At 37.0% G+C, this 19,905-nt stretch overlaps 3 protein-coding genes and 1 pseudogene across 4 annotated transcripts; 1 reads left to right on the top strand and 3 right to left on the bottom strand.

The window, feature by feature from the left end:
• Positions 1 to 1,937: 1,937 nt before the first annotated feature.
• LOC101682020 (olfactory receptor 51B2-like) lies at positions 1,938 to 2,873 on the bottom strand. Its single transcript, XM_004779021.1, has one exon. It carries the CDS (start codon positions 2,871 to 2,873, stop codon positions 1,938 to 1,940), a length of 936 nt encoding a protein of 311 aa, XP_004779078.1.
• Positions 2,874 to 6,752: 3,879 nt separating this feature from the next.
• On the bottom strand, positions 6,753 to 7,691 carry LOC101671529 (olfactory receptor 51B2-like). The gene has a single exon (XM_004779064.2). It carries the CDS (start codon positions 7,689 to 7,691, stop codon positions 6,753 to 6,755), a length of 939 nt encoding a protein of 312 aa, XP_004779121.1.
• A 949-nt stretch (positions 7,692 to 8,640) lies between these two features.
• LOC123389602 lies at positions 8,641 to 8,791 on the top strand (annotated as a pseudogene).
• Positions 8,792 to 13,387: 4,596 nt separating this feature from the next.
• On the bottom strand, positions 13,388 to 18,251 carry LOC101681722 (olfactory receptor 51B2-like). Of its 2 annotated transcripts, XM_013049238.1 has the most exons (2): positions 17,354 to 18,251; positions 13,388 to 13,398 (listed from the first exon to the last, which is right to left on the bottom strand). In XM_013049238.1, exons 1-2 carry the CDS (start codon positions 18,249 to 18,251, stop codon positions 13,388 to 13,390), a joined length of 909 nt encoding a protein of 302 aa, XP_012904692.1. The 2 variants fall into 2 exon arrangements, with proteins under 2 accessions (XP_012904692.1, XP_004779077.1); XM_004779020.1 differs by lacking the exon at positions 13,388 to 13,398 and having other exon boundaries at positions 17,319 to 18,251.
• Positions 18,252 to 19,905: the final 1,654 nt, after the last annotated feature.

Raw genomic sequence — 19,905 nt, 5'->3', positions numbered from 1 at the left:
CTATCACCTTTTATTCATAAATCAGAATTCGTAAGTAATTGCCCAATACTATGACCCTAAACAGGATGTTTGAAAGCTATGTGTTACTTAGATTTTTTTGTCCCTTCTCAGAAACTGCTGTGTGGACATGAATATGCAACAAGTAAATTCCATTCTCTGCCTTCCTCTCGGGTCATGATCCCAGGGTCCTGAGATAGAGCCCCATATAGAGAGAGAGCCTGCTTTCTCCTGTTTCTCTGCCTGCCTCTCTGCCTGCTTGTGATCTCTGTCTGTCAAATAAATAAATAAAACCTTTAAAGAAAGAAAAAAATGTATAAATGATACAGTAAGTCTTATCAACAGTATTTTTCACTAGAAAATGAATCTCCAGATATAATGCATTTTGGAAAGGATGATGAAAAGTGTAAGACCGGAAGCAATTATTATATGTTTTTTTCTAGTGAAAATGGCAGGTGAGGTTTTTCCATGTTGAAGTTACTGGAATATTCTTAAAGTGCTTACTCCCTAGATATGACATCAGTATAGAAAGTTTCTCAGGTGAGGCAGACTGAATTTAGATGGGCTGATTGTTCCCTGGGCTCTGTACATAAGCTTTTGAATAAGAAAAATAAGGGGTTGGGAAGGGGTCCAACTAAAAGAACCAGCTTAGGAAAAAACAGCAGCCTTTTCAGAATATAGAAATATTTAGGTCACATAGCTGTAACTAGTCTAGTTCCACATAGTAGCATAGAGCTAACAGTAGATGGGTAAGATTATTACTATTACCTGTAACATGAGCAAAAGACAATTAACCATCTCTAAATAAAAATGAACAGCATAAAATCTTACAAGATTTTGAAAAAATAGAGGGAAGAAACTATTCCATCAGTACATACCATTACTTTTGCTGGGTTTTCTGACTTGATTAGCATAAAATTTTCATCCAAGTGAAAAAGCCCTGAGTTCTTTTATGTTGGGAAGCAAGCAAAGGGAGGTGGAGACAAGAGATATCTAAATCTATACTGAATTTTTACAAAAGAAAAATATCAGGAGGTAAAGTAGAAAGCCAGAAAGAGGAAAATTAGTATGTTAGTGTTCAGCAGCTATGGGAAGAGAACAAGGCATGCTAGGGGATCTGGCTTCAACTGGCTAATAGGAAATTGATGGGTTGCTAATTTGCCTTTGATCTTTATCAGTTTCCATTTAATAATAAAATCCACTGATATACTGAGAGAAAGTGAAGCTTCAGGTATAAGCTTTCTAGAACTCTATACATGTGCTAAGTTTCCTCAGTGAAATTTATTTACTTTTGGAGCAACATCATTTCCAGTACAGTTAGATTCAAACATAGAGATGGGAAAGGAGAAATAGATCATTCTGATTTCCTTTTTATAACACAGAAAATGTACTTCCACGTGCACATCTTCCTTCAGATTAACTGTCTTTGATCCAGGCTATGTTTCTTCATTTATCTGACATTTTCTGAAGTAGTACTTCTCTCTTCACATAGAAGATCTGGAATGCCCCATCTCACCTTTTTCCTATATCCCTTTTCCCCAAGATCACCAGGGTTTTCTCTTAAATATATATCATATGTGTATAATATATATATTCTAATAAAACATTCTATCTATGCAATTCCAATATTCATTCTAATACATATATTGGAATATACACGCAATATATATATATACATATATATATAGAGAGAGAATATATATAGAATATTATACATTATATATACTCTAATAACACATTCTATACATACTCTATTCTAATATATATATTCTAATACACATGTAATACTAGAATATATATCTGCTCACATCAATTTATAGTTTTACGTAATAATTAAAATGTCACTAACTCTGAAAAGACACTGAGTATAAAACCAGGCATCTCTTCCAATAACGGGAAATGAAAAACTCCCAGAGAGCTTAAGATTGCGAAATAAAAGCTCAAGCCCTACTATGCGCAGAAAATAAGCGAAGGATGCTTCTCTGAATTTGCTTGGTCTTGATACTATATATAATGGGGTTCATGAATGGAGGAAACAGAAAGTAGACATAGCTCATAGAAATGCGGACCACACGTGGTGCATGTTTCCCAAACCTGTGAATAAAAGTCAGGCCAATCACAGTAATATAAAATACCAGAACACAGCTAATATGGGAGACACAGGTGTTAAGGGCCTTAGCTCGCTCTTCTCCGGAGGTGATGCCCATAACCATCTTCAGGATTAAAATATAAGAGAAGAGGATAATCAGAGCATCTAGGAAGAAAGTCAAAGCAACAAGAATCACAGGGTACACACGATTAAATGTTATATCAGCACAGGCGAGTTTCATGACATCTTGGTGGAGGCAAAAGGCATGGGAAAGAACATGGGAACGGCAGTATGGGAACCAGTAGAGTGGCATGATTGGGGGCACAAGGGATAAAAATCCTCTCATTAGTACCCCCAATCCTGCCTTTATCACCCAGGAATTGGTAAGAATGCAGTTATACCTCAGAGGTGTGCAGATGGCAATGAATCGATCATAGGCCATGGCAAGCAAGACACCTGATTCCACAATGGAAAGGGAATGAATGAAGTAGGCCTGCAGGAAGCAGGCTCCGTGGCTTATCTCCCGGTGGTTCATCCATAAGACACCCATTACGGTAGGCATCGTGGTCAATGTCACCATCAGATCTGTGCCTGCCAGCATGGCGAGGAAATAGTACATGGGTTCATGGAGGCTGTGGTCATCCTTGATGAGGCAGAGGAGAGTACCATTACCAAGAAGCACAGAGACGTAGACTGCAAAGAAGGGGATGGAGATCCAGTGATGAGCAGCCTCCAGACCAGGGAAGCCAGTCAGCAAAAAGGGAGCAGTGCTAATATTGGGCCACATAGTATGTTCGCAGGTGGAGAGCAAGTTTATGGAAGCTACGAATCCAGAAATCCAGTGTTTTCTCTTTGCACGACCTCCCTATGGGAACATATTACAGCAGTCCCAGTCATCTTTGTACTCAGGATAATTAATTGGTATATACATGGTTTTACAACTTTTTTTTTTTTTTTCCAGAAGAGCAGTGGAGATTTCTAGGCTATAATAATGATGTAGAATTGTGGTCTTTTCCCACATTATATATAATATCAGGTTCATGGTTAAAATTTTCTCAATTTTTTTTCAAAAAAAAAGATAAAAATATACATATAGATAATTATATTACTTAGTTACACTGTCTTTTAGTTTGGTTATAAATTCATTGATACACTTGATACATTTAAATTTGATTTAATTTTGTATTTGCAAGCATGATAGAGACATTTTTTGTTGTTATCAGAAAATTTTGTTTGGTTTTTAAATTAAATGTTAGCATTTTATGGAATCCTTAAGAAAGTCAAAAAGCCTGGATTAAGATAAATTGATAATAGCAGACAATGTCACATTTAGTCTAAACCCATTCACAGATTCTTGAGGCCCATCCATGGATCTCCCACTAAAAACTTCAAACCTGCTGTGATACATCTGTCCAAAGGAGGTCTGTGCTATTATGTTGTTCACATCAGGTGGGATATGTACCCTATGCAGCCCTCTGGAAAATCTTTCTATCTTCTCTTGCCTGCATCTATCATATTTCTATTCCTGGAATTCACCCACTACACAGTTGTATTGCTGGAATAGTTACTTTCTTTCTGTCTTCTTAGAGGACTTATCCCAAACTCTTTCTTCTCAAAAAAGTTTGGAAGAGACCAAGTTGAAGAGTTTGTGTTTGTAGAAATCACCTCCCCAGAGTTTCACCTTCCCACCCACTTGGGAGATTCTTTGATTCTCCTTCCCTTTCTTCTTTTTCTGTAAATGTCTGGGTCATTAAACCACTTTGGGGAAAAGCCATCGTGTGTTTCCCCAAGGGTGAGTTAGGAAAACTGGAAAGTCAAATACCACCCTAATGGGCATGTCAGGACATAATTATGTGACCCCAAGATCCTCAACATCAGCACTACTATAGTCTATCTCAAAGGTCCAGGGAGTCATATGTGCCTTTGTTACTCCTAGAATTTGTGAATTCCAATCACATTTTTGTCTTTTTTGTCACTATGGAGCAATCAGTTCTGATTCACAGGAACCTCAATGGATCTGTGAACAGCCAGGTGAATGAAAGTTGTCTTATATTGTATCTTAAAATTACTTCATTTATCATTGTCTATTTTGTGACAGGATCAGGGTGACAGACATGTTCATTTCATTAATGAAACTCAAAAATCTAGTGGGAACCAGAAAGTATATTTGCCATGAATTTATAAAACACTATTACTAGTATATGAATGTCAGTGTGCTAGGAGAGCACATAGAATACATTTCTGGGATCTGAGCAAGGTTCCTGGAAGTGCTGTTTAAGCTGAGAACTGAATAATAGAAGCACAAGGAATATAATATTTTTTTCTAAGATAGGGCACTAATTCCATGCAGAGAAATAAACAAAAAAAAAAACCAATCAAAGAAAAACATGTGCACTAGTCATGGGACAAGAAAACAAAATGATGAATTTAAGCCAAAATTTTTTTATTATAAATTTATACTAAAAATTATAGCATCTCCAGAACAACTTATGAAAGAAAGCTTAACATAAAATGAATCTTTGGTAGCATATTTTGATCACATAGGGTGTTAAAATTCATGTAATGAATTTTGACTTTACTCAAATGACAAGAGTATGAAATAAATGATAGGCCGTGCTTACAATCAGGTAATCCTTGTTTAAAGGTCACTTGCTACAGTATGAGGAGCACACTAGAAGAAAGATAGAACAAGAAGAATCAATACACAGCAATCCAGATGATAAACTGTGTTGGTGTGGATGTGATAGGGTGTTATCAGTAGGTTTTGATAGAAGTGGACACACTCCAGTGAAAAATCACTGGGTGTAAACTTTAATCTATCCCTTTTTCTCCCTGGGTAAGAATGCAAAGACCCATGTATTCTATGAGCTGCTTCTATTAGTGTCAAATGCTTCAGGTTTTTTGTATTGTCTTGTACCTCTATCCTTTCATCATATGCTCATATAGGACTAGCTTTTACTGTGATCATTAATAATAAGGAAAAAAGATACAAATATTAAAATTATTTTTTAAATGACTAACTAATGAATATATTACTTTCTACTCTTAAAAGCTTAGTGCTACAGCATAAAATATTTCCTTTAGTAATTTTAAGGGGTCAAACTTGATTACTGAGACATTTACTCATCTTCAAATTAACAGAGTTTTTCAAACATGGATTTTATGCATAATCAGTGATCATTTTGGGGTTAATGACATTCATGTTCTTAAAATAATCCAGATTATTTTTTTATTTGTTTCTTCCCAAACTTTTCTTTTGTATGTTTTTCTAAAATCTATCAATTTTAGATCTTATATATATCTTATATATATCCAATATTTATCTTCATTTTAATAATGTTAGTTACTAATATCTGTCTCTGAAACTGGCACAGTTATCTTTCTGATTTTCTTATGCCCCTTTTGCTATACTAAAATCCACATCATACCTCAACATATAAATTGTAAATATCACAGAAATTGTATCACTCTCTTGGTTGGAACTAATTCAGTAGCTTCTTGTGACGCTCTGGGTAGACACTCAAAACACCTGCTTTGGCCAACAGGATGCTATTGATTTAACCTCCTTACGCTCTTCACGTGAGCCACATTCCCAGAAGTTTCCATGAACCATTCAAACTATAGCCTTCTCACATACTACTTTCTGCTTAAAACATTTTTACCTCTATCTCAACAATTAACTACTCATCTGCCCTCTGGTCTCAGCTAAAGACACGCTCTTCAGAGAATCTTCCCCTTAGCTCAGTGTAGAGGTGATCCGTCTTGGAACCCACATCCTCAACACAGTTTGTCGTTCACATGTTGTAGCTAATCACAGAGATCATTTTAAATGTAGGTTTCTTTGATTTTTGACACCCCCCTCAGTGGGTTGGGTTTAATTAAGACAATATTTTGTATCGATTTCTTTGCTCTTAAACATTTTTGTTTAGCATCATTCCTGTCTCACGCCTTAAAATATCAACCAAATAGCTGATTACTGTTACTATTTTGAAAATAGAATCAATGAGTACTCGTTTAAATTTCTTAATTTTCTCCAAATATTAACCTTTTATAAAATAGAATGTCCAAACAGAAGTTATGCAAAAAACAAGAAAATATGAAAAATAAACCTGGAATCAAGGAAGTCTTTATCATGTGACCCCCAAATATCAATAAAGAAAATAAAAATGAAGTTACTTATATATAAAATTTTAAATTCTATCTATAAAAAGACAAATGGAAACTGGGATATATTTGCAAAATAAATGACTCATGAGGATTCATTTATAATGAGTTCCCACAAAGAAATTAGGAAATGATGAACTCCCTGATAGGAAAATGACAAGAGACATGATCAGAAAAGTCCAAAGTAAGCCATGCAAATGGCTACAACAAATTGTCAATGTGTTTTAGCATAAAAATTAACTTGAATATACAAAAAACACAACATCAGAGCTGTACTTTATCAATAAAATAAAAACATTTCTATCCTTTATTTAGAATTTGAAGAGAAGAACACAGGAAAACAAGGAAACAAATCAACTCATAAATTATAACTCATAAGCTTCATAAACGGCATTGTATCATTTGAAGAAATGGAGATTGCCACCATAGGTTTTAAGACTTGGTGGAATTGGCATTCCATGGTTCTCTGTTCAGAGAAACCTCAGATCCCTACCATCTGCATTTAACTTCCAAATCGATCTTTGGATAGAAGGCGGAGAATGCCATATTGAATTTGCTTGGTCTTGATGCTATAGATGATTGGATTCATTAAAGGAGGGAAGAGGAAGTAGACATAGCTCATTATAATGTGGACCACTGGTGGCACATTCTTCCCAAACCTGTGGATGAATGACAGACCAATCACAGTGACATAAAAGATGAGGACACAGCCGATGTGGGAGATACAAGTATTGAGGGCCTTGGTCCTCTCTTCACCAGAGGCTATGCCCATGACAGTCTTAAGAATTAGGATATAGGAGAAAAAAATGATAAGAGAATCTAAGAAGATTGTTAAACAAACCAAAATTACCGGATAAAGTCTATTGAAAGTTATGTCAGCACAGGCCAGTTTCATGACTTCTTGATGAAGACAGAACGCATGGGAGAGAATATGAGAGTGGCAATATGGAAATGAAAAGAGACGCAAGATTACAGGGATGATGGACATAAACCCCCTCATAAAAGCTCCCATTCCTAACATTACCACCCGAATATTGGTAAGAATGGAAGTGTATCTCAAGGGATTGTGGATGGCAATAAAACGGTCACAGGCCATGGCAAGCAAGACACCTGATTCCACAACGGAAAGGGAATGAATGAAGTAGGCCTGCAGGAAGCAGGCTCCGTGGCTTATCTCCCGGTGGTTCATCCATAAGACACCCATTACGGTAGGCATCGTGGTCAATGTCACCATCAGATCTGTGCCTGCCAGCATGGCAAGGAAATAGTACATGGGTTCATGGAGGCTGTGGTCATCCTTGATGAGGCAGAGGAGAGTACCATTGCCAAGAAGCACAGAGACGTAGACTGCAAAGAAGGGGATGGAGATCCAGTGATGAGCAGCCTCCAGACCAGGGAAGCCAGTCAGCAAAAAGGGGGCAGTGCTAGTATTGGGCCACATTGTGTGCCCACAGGTGAAGAGCAGCTTTATAAAAACCTTTAACCCAGAAATTCAGATTCTTTGGTGATATTATACATTAATATAAGATGTATATCCCTTAAGAAGGTATAAGATATAGTATACCTTAAGAAGCCTTAATTGTAATCTTCATATTTGGAGATAATTAATTGGTATGATAAATGGAACTTCACAAATATTTCCCTACAGAAGAAGAATAGAGAATTTGCAGGTTATACTTGAGATAAGGAAGGTTAGTCTTCCCCTAAGTAGAAAAAAATATTAGGTTAATGGTTAAAATTTTCTCAAATTAAATGAAACATTTTCATTAATCTTTCTTATAACATCAGGTCCTATTATTGTGTTTATGCTTAAAAATTTTCCAATAACAGTATGTAACAATAACAAATAAGTACAAATAATAACAAATAAGTAAATAAGTACAAGTGGTTAATGATCTTACTTAGCTGCTTTCTTGCTATTCGCACTCATGATAAATACATAGTTTTCAGTCGGGAAAAGTTGCCTTTGTTCCTGAAATTGAATGTTGGTGCTTTATGGAACACAGGCCACCACCATCACTTTTGATTGCTTTGTTGCTCCAACAGCTGGTTACCCCTTTTTAAAGGTTGGCTACCAGAAGTGTGGGCCAGAGACCAGCCACAGCTAACAAGCACAGGGATTTGTTAGACATGTGGCCTTAGACTCTACCTTCAACCCAATGAACTAAAATTTGCCCTTGATCATGATCCCCAAGTAATTCAGGTTTACAGTAGTATCTTTTTTTTTTTATTATTATTTTTATTATGTCAGTCACCATACAGTACTTCATTAGTTTTTGATGCAGTGTTCCAAGATTCATTATTTGTGTATAATACCCAGTGCTCCATGCATTATGTGCCCTCCTTAAAACCCATCCCGGGCCAGGTATACAGTAATATCTAAGAATCGTTGCTTTGCACAGTGGCAGTATCGTAGCCAATGAGGTTTATCCTAGGCGTGATTATTGCTAATTGAAAACTTTTCCCAAAGAATCGTTGCTGTAAACATTTCATATCTACTCCATCTTTGGAGATTTCAAGCTTTTGGATTCTTCTACATGGGTGTTTCTTTGTTCTGCCAAATGCCCTCATGTATTTTTTTTTTTTCATAGCTGCTTTATTCATTGGTTCTCTTTCTGCTTCTCAGAAAATCACTTGACTTAACTGTATGTTCAGATTCTTTCTGTCTCCTCGTACCTAATTTTTTTTTTTAAGATTTATTTGACAAAAAGAGAGAGGGTGACAAGCAGGGGGAGTGGGAGAGGGAGAAGCAGGCTCCCTATTGAGCAGTGTCTCCTCTTACCTCTTAGCTCCTTCTCCTTCAACACTTCACTTCTTTTTTGTTACTATTATTATGTCCCATTAGCCTGCATATAATACATATAGTGCTTTGGAAAACAGGATGGGGATTCCTCAAAATGTTAAAAATAGAGCTACCATATGACCCAGCAATTGCACTCCTAGGTATTTACCCCAAAGATACAGATGCAATGAAAAGAAGGGTACATGCACCCCAATATTCACTGCAGCAATGTCCATAATACCAGACTGTGGAAGGTGAGATGCCCTTCAACAGATGAATGGATAAAGAAGATGTAGTTCATATATGCAATGGAATATTACTCATCCATCAGAAATGATGAATACTTAGCATTTGCATTGACATGGATGGAACTGGAGGGGATTAGGCTAAGTGAAATAAGTCAAGCAGAAAAAGAAAATTATCAAAAGATCTCACCCATATGTGGAACATAAAGAATTGAGCAGAGGACTAGAGGAGAAGAGAAGAAAAACTGAATGGGAAGCGATCAGAGAGGGAGACAAAACATGAAAAACTCTGGACTCCAAGAAACAAACTGAGGGTTATGGAAGAGAGGAGGTGGGAGGATGGGGTGACTGGGTGATGGGTATTAAGGAGGGCACGTGTGGCGACAGGTACTGGGTGTTATAAGCAACTAGAGAATTGTTGAACACTATATCAAAAACTGATGATGTGGGGCGCCTGGGTGGCTCAGTGGGTTAAGCCGCTGCCTTCGGCTCAGGTCATGATCTCAGGGATCGAGTCCCGCATCGGGCTCTCTGCTCAGCAGGGAACCTGCTTCCTTCTCTCTCTCTCTGCCTGCCTCTCAGTGTACTTGTAATTTCTCTCTGTCAAATAAATAAATAAATAAATAAATCTTTAAAAAAAAAAAAAAAAAAAAACCTGATGATGTATTGTATGTTGGCTCATTGGACATAATAAAAATAATAGAAAATGCTTTGAAGTTGTATCTATATGGCATGGCAGTAACTGAGATAGAAATCACCAACACTAGGAGTCCCCTAAAATTAAAGCATATCAAATAATATAGAAGTTTAAATTAGTATTACTGTACAAATGTTGTATAGTAAAAATAAAATAAAAATTGCCTGAGTTTTAAAAAACAGGGATGAGAAAACAACATGTCAGAGGAAGAGAAAGGTAGTTGGGAGAGGTAGTAAATTAGAGATATGTATTCTGAAGGGGAAAATAGCAGAAACAAGCCAAACAAAAACAAAAACAAAAAACAAAACACAAGGTCCTGAATTTATTTAATTTATTAAAGAAAAAGAATTCAGAATGAATAAACCATATTTCCAGACTGTAAGCTTCTCCTTAAAAGCTAATTAGGTTTCTTCAGAGACTGGTAATAAAATGTCCAAGATCAACAAGGACATAAGCTTTCACTGTTTTTATGAGGACACACACACACACACACACACACACAAAATGTTTGAAATACGGAGGCTATATTTTCCTCTGTAGCTAGGTTTTCATCAGAAAAATAATAAGATACAAAGTAGGCTATAATATCTCTAAGAATGTAAAACCAGGACATAAAGGGAGAACCTGTCCAAGATTAAAAGAGAACCTTGATACTTGTCCAGGAACAGGTGTGTGGGGCTACCAGGAGTACAAGATACTATCATCAAACTGAGGCCACCATAGACAGTTTCTTCAGTGCTGGACCATCCTCCATGCATACTCCCAAGTCCACATTATGTAGCAAAATTCCATAAACATGGCTTGGCTATATGGCTTTGTTTATTGACAGATGTTGAGAAAATTACATCAGGTGCAGAAGAATTAATCTGTCTAGGTGGAGAGGGGAAAGCTATGGTCTTGAAATTGATAGGCAGCTCCCAACTCAGAACATGTATTTTCTTCAGTGACTTCCTAAAGTTCTGGAGAAACTGTCTTATCAATATCTGAGGAACTGTCCTCAAAGGATGCTCTACACCTGAAATTATAGACAGCCATTCGGAGCACCACCCCTCAGTATCATCTGGGACAAGTGGAAAGATTATTATTTGGAATGTGCAGGGAATTAGCGAACATACACTACATGGCTCCCACTACATTGATTGCTGAGAAAATCATTCCATAAGCACAGTCTCTGTCCTTAAGAATTGCACAATACACACCAGTAGAGTTTATATTTTTCTTGGTCATTGTGCATTTTTATGCAAAGTGTTGCCAATGAATGTCCCAACGGGGTCCCTAATGCTGAAAACATCTAGATAATTTACCAACCTGATTTTCATGTTATGATGTTTTTCTAGGTAAATACGATTTCTAGATTTATAACACCAACAACACCACACACACACACACACACACACACACAGACATCCATAGAAATAGACCAAACTACTCAGTCTGAGAGCACAACTTGACTCTCAGTGGATATGGGGGAAGGAAAGAAGCAAAGAGGGCTTGGGTGTGTGAAGAAAGAAGGGAAAAGAAGGATATGTGGACTTCAAAAGGAAATAGTGAATAAAGAATCCTTCACGAAGTTGAAATGCACAGGTGACCAGAGAGGAGACCCTGAGTCCTACTCCCCCTCATCTCTCATCTACTCCCATCCTCATTCATGGAATGAGGAATAGGCCCTGTGGTACAAGAGTAATGGGCCAGAAACAGAGTCTCGGGTTTTCTATTTTTCCTAGGGAGTCTCACATGCCCTTTCTAAGACAGTAGTCCTAAAGTGTGAACACACACACAAGTAAGCATGCATGCTATTAAGATCTAATAAAAACTATAAACTACCTAGAAAAACGGATAAAAGCACACAATGTCACACTTAATTTACGGCACTCATTGTTATGGTGATGCCAACCCAACAAGGATCACAGATTAGAAAGCCAAATCTGGCATAGTTTCTTTTATACACTTACTGAAAAAAAAAAGGAAGATGTCTGTGCTGTAGATGTCTCTCACCTCGGCTCAGATCTTCCTTCTATGCAGGTCTCTGGAAAGCCTTCTTAAATGCTTCTCCTGACTACATATAATATCAGAAGGGAGAAGAGTCATTCCATATTTCTGTTCCTGGCACACTCCCACTCCAATCTTGTTGCTGTAACAGGGATTTGTTCCTGCCCTATTTGAAGACCAGGTTTAGATGTTTCCCTCACATAGCCATTAGTTTCCCTCACATAGCCATAGGCCCCATTAGAAAGCTTATATATGTAGGAATCATTTCCTCAGAGATTTACAGCCACTCAGGAGACCCCCTGATCTCTTTCCTCTTTCTGGAGTAGTTGGGCCACTTAAACAATGTCCTCAGGTCATTCATGCATTCCCCAAAGGATGTGGGAGGAAAACTAGAAACTCAGATACCAGCAGAGGTGGAATATCAGAATTTGCTTATATGATCCCCCCCAACCAAATCCTCAGCATCAGGGTTTAAGAAATACATGCATATCCTTCCTATTGTCTACCTTAAATGACACAAGTATACCTATTTCTCTCAAGGGTCACATGTACCATTGTCGGTCCTAGAGTTTACAAATTCCAATTGCATTTTTGTCTTTTCTATTCCTTTGGGGAAATAAGTTCTGATTAAAAGAACACAAATGAATTTCTTTCTTTTTTTTTTTAAGATTTTATTTATTTATTTGACAGAGAGAGGTACTGCGAGAGAGGGAACACAAGCAGGAGGAGTAGAAGAGGTAGAAGCAGGGTCCCTGCTGAGCAGGGAGCCCGATGTGGGGCTCGATCCCAGGACCCTGGGATCATGACCTGAGCCAAAGGCAGACACTCAACAACTGAGCCACCCAGGCGTCCCACAAGTGAATTTCTTAATAGCTATGGGGACAATTAACTTTTTGTCTTAAAAATTACCTTATTTTTAGATCATTAATCTTTTTGCATCAGCTTCACAATACGATGGGTATCAGAAAAGAAATATTTATCATAAATTTTCTTTTCTTTCCTTTTCTTTTTTTTTTTTCTTTAACCATACATTTTCATACCACTGTCATTACTGCATCGATGATAACATGCTAATGGAAGCACACAGGGACTATCTCTGGGATCAGTGATTTCCCAAAGGAAATGTGATTTCAGCGGAGAATTGAACAAGGAGGAAGGTAAGGAAAATGGTCGTTGTGAGTAGGATAGAGTTCAGTTCCAAACAGAGAGGAAAAATGTGCACAGGCCAAAGGCAAGAAAGAAATATGATGAATTCAAACAAAAAGAATTTTAGTATAGCTAAAAAAAAAAAAAATGTGGCAAAATGTAATACAAAATGAATCTGTGGCAGCAGGTTCTAATCATGTTGGGTTTTACAAATCACGTGAGGAGTTTTGACTTCACCGTAAGAGTAGTGAGTGTGAGGTAAAGGGCAGGGACCATGATCAGATAATCCCTCTGACAAGTTTACTCTGGTGAAAGCTTGGAGGACTTGTTGAAAAGGTAGAAGAGTGAGTGAAGAGTGTGCAGAACTAAATTACAATAATCCAGGTGAGAAACAGTGTTGATGTGGATGGGATGAGGTGTTGTCAGTAGGGTGGCATAGCCGTGGACCAGAGAAGGAGTCTATGACTTAGAAAGAGGAGAAATTGACTGAAGGTGGTATATTAAGGAGAGAGAAAACTGGAAGATGACATCTGCCTCTCTGATTTTATCTGAGTGAAGAGCAGCTCCATTTATTAAGATAGGGATCAAGGAAGAGAGAAACTATTAGGTCATCAGGAACTGTTGTTTGACTCGTGCACTAAGCATTGTTTTTCATGCTGGATTTGGAAAAAAAGAATGAAGAGAGTTATTCAGGTTAGGGTCTTACATGTCTGTAAGCAGTCGGGTAGAAATGTCTCCTGGGCAGTTATATATGTGTGTATTGAGTTCAGAAAACAAATATGAGAACAGGAGGAGGGACTTGAGAATGATCAATAGTCATATCAAATTAGATTAGATTGGAAACTTTGTTTCAAATTACTGTAATTCATGGGTAAGGGCAGGGGCCCTGGAGTATGAGAATGATCCCAGTCTTTCTTACAGGTTCTGTGTCTTTACATACATAGCACTGGAGCTTCCTCATCTGTAAAAAGGAGATGATGGATGTCATTGAAATAATTGTCACAAAGATTAAGTAAATACTCCTAAGAATGATGGTAAAAATAACTTATGTTATGTGTTGGCACAAGGCCAGAAAAATGTTAAGATCTACATCAAGGGTCATCTTGCTTTGTTTTGTTTCATTTTCTCAGAAGAACATAAAAGAATGAAATGTTTAGGATAAATTTAAAATAAGCCAAAACAAAAAATCAAACACACAAAACACATAGGATACTGGCTAAAGAGTTTCCAAAGAAGTGAAAATAAAACCATCTATGTTGTCAAGGTAAATAAGACAAGAAGGAATCAGAAATACAAGTCAACGGACTGGATGTATTTTTGTCCTCATAAGAGAAAACTATATTGAGAGTGATGGAGGGAAAAGCCTGAAGGAGCACCATCATTTACAAAGGCTATTTAAAACTTATAATTTTCATTTATATTAACAATGTATTTCATCATGGGAAAGAATCATCATATATTAAATGATTTCCTACTGGCCGAATGTTCTTCCCTTCTATTTTAGTGCTGACAGGTTGAAATCTTCAGATGTCTAGCTTTGCCAATACAATAATGTTAATATAATTAACAGGACATATGAATGCCAATAGCATGCATTTTATTATTCTTAATTGAGGCTCAGAGATTTACTGATTGTTCAAGATCACAAAGGTTGAAAGTGAAGAAGGAAAAAGTAGATGTGCTTTTTTCTTCCAAGACTACATTCTTTCTACCATACTTGGCTTTTTTTTTTTAACAAATTTTCCATTTTCCTACGAATAAATTGATGCAAGTAAAATTACTATAGTCAAAGGTATAACATGTTTACAGTTTTAGCTTTTTTTAATGTAATAGTATGTTCCATATGTCTAGATAAACTCTACCCATTTTATTTGGGGAAGTTTGAGAACAGAGTATATACTACAAAAGATAGAATATAATCTTATAGATAATAAGATGGCATGGTAAAATTGATTAGTAACTATATTTCTATGAAATCTTAAACTTTTAAGATGCTATTGCACATATATAAATAGATGATAAAAAATAAAGATCATGCCCATTTTCTTTAAATAGTTTATAACTATAGGATTACCTCATATATTTCATTATTTTTCTTTGAATTCATTTCTAGGTATCACTCTATTAGAAACACTTGTTATGTTAGATTTACTTATATCACCATTGTTTTGATTTTTTTAAATGTATCTTTTCCCTTTCTTTTAAGTTGTTATATATTCTTTTATTTTTAATTTTTAATTTTTAAACTGCCTGAACTGTACAGGCCAATTAATCTATTATTCCCTTCTCTCTCATAGAATCAATGGGGAAAGTCTAATTAAAATGAGAAAAAAAAAACTAGCTGAATTAAGAATGGAAGCAAACAGTAATGGAAGATCTAAATCAATGGTTTTCATAGATTATTTTATAAATAACCATTTCTAATGGAGAAATAAATCCCTTTACAAGAGAATCTGTTGGTTATAGGAAATCATTCCAGTGATCCAGTAAGACATAAGGATATGCCATATGATCTCCCTGATATGAGGAAGTGGTGATGCAACATGGGGGCTTAAGTGGGTAGGAGAAGGATCAATGAAACAAGATGGGATTGGGAGGGAGACAAACCATAAGTGACTCTTGATCTCACAAAACAAATTGAGGGTTGCTGGGGGGAGGGGGTTTGGGAGAAGGGGGTGGGATTATGGACATTGGGGAGGGTATGTGCTTTGGTGAGTGCTGTGAAGTGTGTAAACCTGGTGATTCACAGACCTGTACCCATGGGGATAAAAATATATGTTTATAAAAAATAAAAAAATTTAAAAAAAAAAGACATAAGGATATGCAATTCCTTCTCCAGTTAGAAGAGAAAAAAGAAAAAGACATGGACTAATTATTTTTTTATATTTTTTATTTTTTTATAAACATATAATATATTATTATCCCCAGGTTACAGGTCTGTGAATCACCAGGTTTACACACTTCACAGCACTCGCCATAGCACATACCCTCCGCAATGGCATGGACTAATTATTGATTGACTACATTGACATTCTATTTTCCAACGTACTATCAATTATTTTGTGGAATTTACATCATTCTCTCTGGCCCTTTTTACCATTTTATGAACTAAAAAAATAAAACTTTTCTTCCTATATTGCTGATGTACAGATTCTCATCTCATTCCCTGCATGGAATAAAGTGTATGGGAGGCCCTAAGAGAACTTTCCTTAAATGTTTTATGTGTTTCAAGTCCATACGATTACAATATTTCCTGAAAGTATTTCACCAGCATCCCCTCAATCCAGAAAAAGACAAAATGTTGCTCTGTGCACATATTAGAATGTTTCTTTGACAAGTATCCTTTTTCATTAAGTGTATGTGAAGGTTATGAACTGCAGAACACAAAACAAAAACTCAGGTATGTCAGAAATGGAACTTCATTTTATTGTAGTGGTTTGATGTCCTCATCCCCTAAATTTGAAGACATCAGATATCAGCAACTCAGAGGCTTCTCATTAATCTACCTAGAGTGGGCATCTAGTTATAATGGCATCTGCTGGAATCCAAGTTCTTTTTTGGCCTTAAGTGGTTTTGACAGTAAGCCCTCTCTTGGCCTGAATATCTTATTCTCACTTCTTTCTTTCTTTTTTTTTTTTTAAATTTAAATTCAATTAACCAACATATAGCACATCATTATTTTCAGATGTAGTGTTCAGTAATTCATCAGTTGCATATAACACCCAGTGCTCATTCTCATTTATTTCTCATCCACTCTAGCACCATGTAATATTAGTAGGGTTTTCTAAGACCACCCCACCCCATCATCTCTGATGTGCTCTCAGGCATACAATAAATGTTTAACTATTTTCCACAAAAATGCCAAGGAACTCTTGCAAGCTATCTCATTCCCCTCTCAATGAATAGACTGCAAAAATTTCAAGTATCATTGGCTTCAGATAAACATGAAGACAATTTTACCAGATGTGAAAAATGACAGTATATAGCAAATCAGTCTACCAAACAGAGCAGCAGGACTAAAGCCAATGTCCTTCATCGTATGATGGTGGTAAGGGGCTAAGAATTAGAGCAATGAGGCTGTGTCTTTTAAATGAAAGGAATGCCAGTCCTTTTGATTGCAAGCCACATCGGCCTCACATAGTCCATACTCCATTCTCCCAAGAAACCCATTCTGTAGTGGGGAGAGACCCCAAGGTAAAGAGATCAGAATCAAATTCTGTGAAGAAAGAAAAGGTGATTGATACCATTTCTTATCTGCTTGGTCTTAATACTATAGATTATTGGATTCATAAATGGGGGAAAGAGGAAGTAGATATAGCTCATGATAATATGAACTATATGTGGCACATATTTCCCAAATCGATGAATGAGGGTCAGCCCAGTAACAGTGACATAAAAAACCAGAACACAGCTAATATGGGAGACACAAGTGTTTAGAGCCTTAGCCTGCTCTTTACCTGAGGCAATTCCCATCACAGTATTAAGGATTAGAATATAAGAGATAAGGATAAGCACAGAGTCCAAGAAACCAGTTAATGAGACCAGGACTATAGGATAAAGTCTATTGAAGGTGATGTCAGCACAGGCCAGTTTGATCACATCCTGATGCAGACAGAAAGCATGGGAGAGGACATGGGATTTACAGTATGGGAATCCAGAAAGGGTGGTGATTATGGGAACAATAAGTATAAATCCCCTCATTAGAACCCCCGCCCCTATCTTCACCACCTTAGCATTGGTGAGAATGGAGGTGTATCTCAGCGGATTGCGGATGGCAATAAAACGATCATAGGCCATAACAAGCAAGACTCCAGACTCCACAATAGAGAGTGAATGGATTAGATAGGCCTGAAAGTAGCAAGCTCCATGGCTGATTGCCCTATGGTCAAACCACAGAACACCAAGCACAGTGGGCATCGTTGTTAAAGTCACTCCAAGGTCCGTGGCTGCCAATATAGCCAAAAAGTAGTACATTGGCTCATGGAGGGTGTGGTCTTCTCTGATAAGGAAGAGAAGGGTGCCATTGCTGAGGAGTATGGAGACATAAATGACAAAGAAGGAGATGGAAATCCAAGGATGAAATATCTCCAGACCTGGGAAGCCAGTCAGTAGAAAAGGGACAGCACTGATGTTTGACCACATGGTAGATCCCTGTGAAGAAACAAAAAAGTTCTCTCTAGACCAAAACATTCAGTAGAAATATAATTTGAGCCATGTACTTGATTTTAAATTTTCTAGTAGCCACATTAAAAGAGTAAAAAAAAAAAAAAAGTTAAAAGCAATTTTAATTCCCTATCTCTTAAAATACAGTCCATCTCTAGTTCTGCCATCTGGTTTCTTCTCACTATCGTGAACATATTTTCAATTTTAGGAAAGAAGTTGGTCCTTCCATTTTGGATCCACCATTTATATTCTGTTCATTGATTCAACAAACAGGAATTGATGATACCTACATAAATTAGGAAGTTGACTTGGCATCAAGGACACAAACCTCGTGGTCTTTTCAGAAAAATAGGCTTTCTTGGGATGATACCATATTTACCTGAGTTGTAGTTCACATTATAATACTTTGTATGTGTAAGTATATTATGCAACCCCACAGAACCAATACACTCAGGAAACCCCAGAAAGGGGTGCCTGAAATCTTTCCAGGTGCCTCCTAACCCTCTGGGACTGTTACATTACTAAACTTTATGGAATTTACAACTTTCTGCTTCAAGGAAGCATTGCATTTGGTGCCGAAGACAGTGGATGGAAATTTAGAAGTGATTATCTCACTAAATAAAATGAGATAGCAAGCCATGAAAAGACAGGGTAGACCAAATCTAATCACATGAGCCCTTAAAAGAAAAGATTTTTCACTAGCAAAAAATTTAAACTAGTGGTGGAATGGTAACCCAAAATGATTCAAAGCCTGAGAAGCATAGTTACTAGTTTGAAGATTTAGGGGTCCACATGAGATAGAATTCAGGCAGTCCCTAGGAGTGGGACTGACCACCTCCAAAAAGCAGGGACATCATTCTTAGTGCCAAGGAAATACATTCTGCCAACAATGTGAATGCCTTTGGAAGTGCATTCTTTCCTAGCCCAGCCATCACCTTGATGGTGGCCATGAAAGCCTAAGTGGAGAACCATTGATGCCTACCACACTCTGACCTACAGAACGGTTGTATTATAAACAAATGTGAGCAGTGCAGTTTGTGGTCATTTATTACACAGCAATAGAAAATGAATGTACTAGCATTAAATATTGAACTAATATTTGAAGAGTTAATGCAAGTTACTTATTGTGTCAATTAGCTAACGAAAAAAAAATACCACATGAAAAAGCACTGTGCAATGTCAGTGGCTTACATTACACAATTACATATTTTTTAAATTTCTTTTCAGCCTAACAGCATTCATTGTTTTTGCAGCACACCCAGTGCTCCATGCAATACGTGCCCTCCCTAACACCCACCACCTTGTTCCCCCAACCTCCCATCCCCTGCCCCTTCAAGACCCTCAGGTTGTTTTACAGAGCCCATAGTCTCAATTACTTTTGACTCATATACATGGTTCGGCTAATTCTGGTTGGCTTTGGCTAGGCACGTCTAGTGATGTCTGCCTTTCTTGCACATGCACCTAGGATTCAGCTAGATGTTATCTCCATCCTTTCATTTTCCTATTTCCTTCTTCTTATGTCCATTGTATTTTTATTGGGTTTAAATCTCATCCCTCACTTTGCCCCTTCCCTGTAGCTAAGTTCCATATGTTTCTTCCCCATCACCCATGCTCTAGCCTAAACCTTAATGTA

This window comes from Mustela putorius, unplaced genomic scaffold (genome assembly GCF_011764305.1).
Source record: "Mustela putorius furo isolate JIRA1106 unplaced genomic scaffold, ASM1176430v1.1 tig00003987_pilon_pilon_pilon, whole genome shotgun sequence".
In the NCBI taxonomy this organism is placed as follows: domain Eukaryota; kingdom Metazoa; phylum Chordata; class Mammalia; order Carnivora; family Mustelidae; genus Mustela; species Mustela putorius.
Note: the sequence above shows the minus strand (reverse complement) of the source record. Positions and strands in the feature narration are given on the sequence as shown.

Excerpts from the sequence above, each read along its gene's own strand:
- LOC101681722 (XM_004779020.1), bottom strand. The coding sequence starts at position 18,251 with ATGTGGTCAAACATCAGTGCTGTCCCTTTTCTACTGACTGGCTTCCCA.
- LOC101682020 (XM_004779021.1), bottom strand. The coding sequence starts at position 2,873 with ATGTGGCCCAATATTAGCACTGCTCCCTTTTTGCTGACTGGCTTCCCT.
- LOC101671529 (XM_004779064.2), bottom strand. The coding sequence starts at position 7,691 with ATGTGGCCCAATACTAGCACTGCCCCCTTTTTGCTGACTGGCTTCCCT.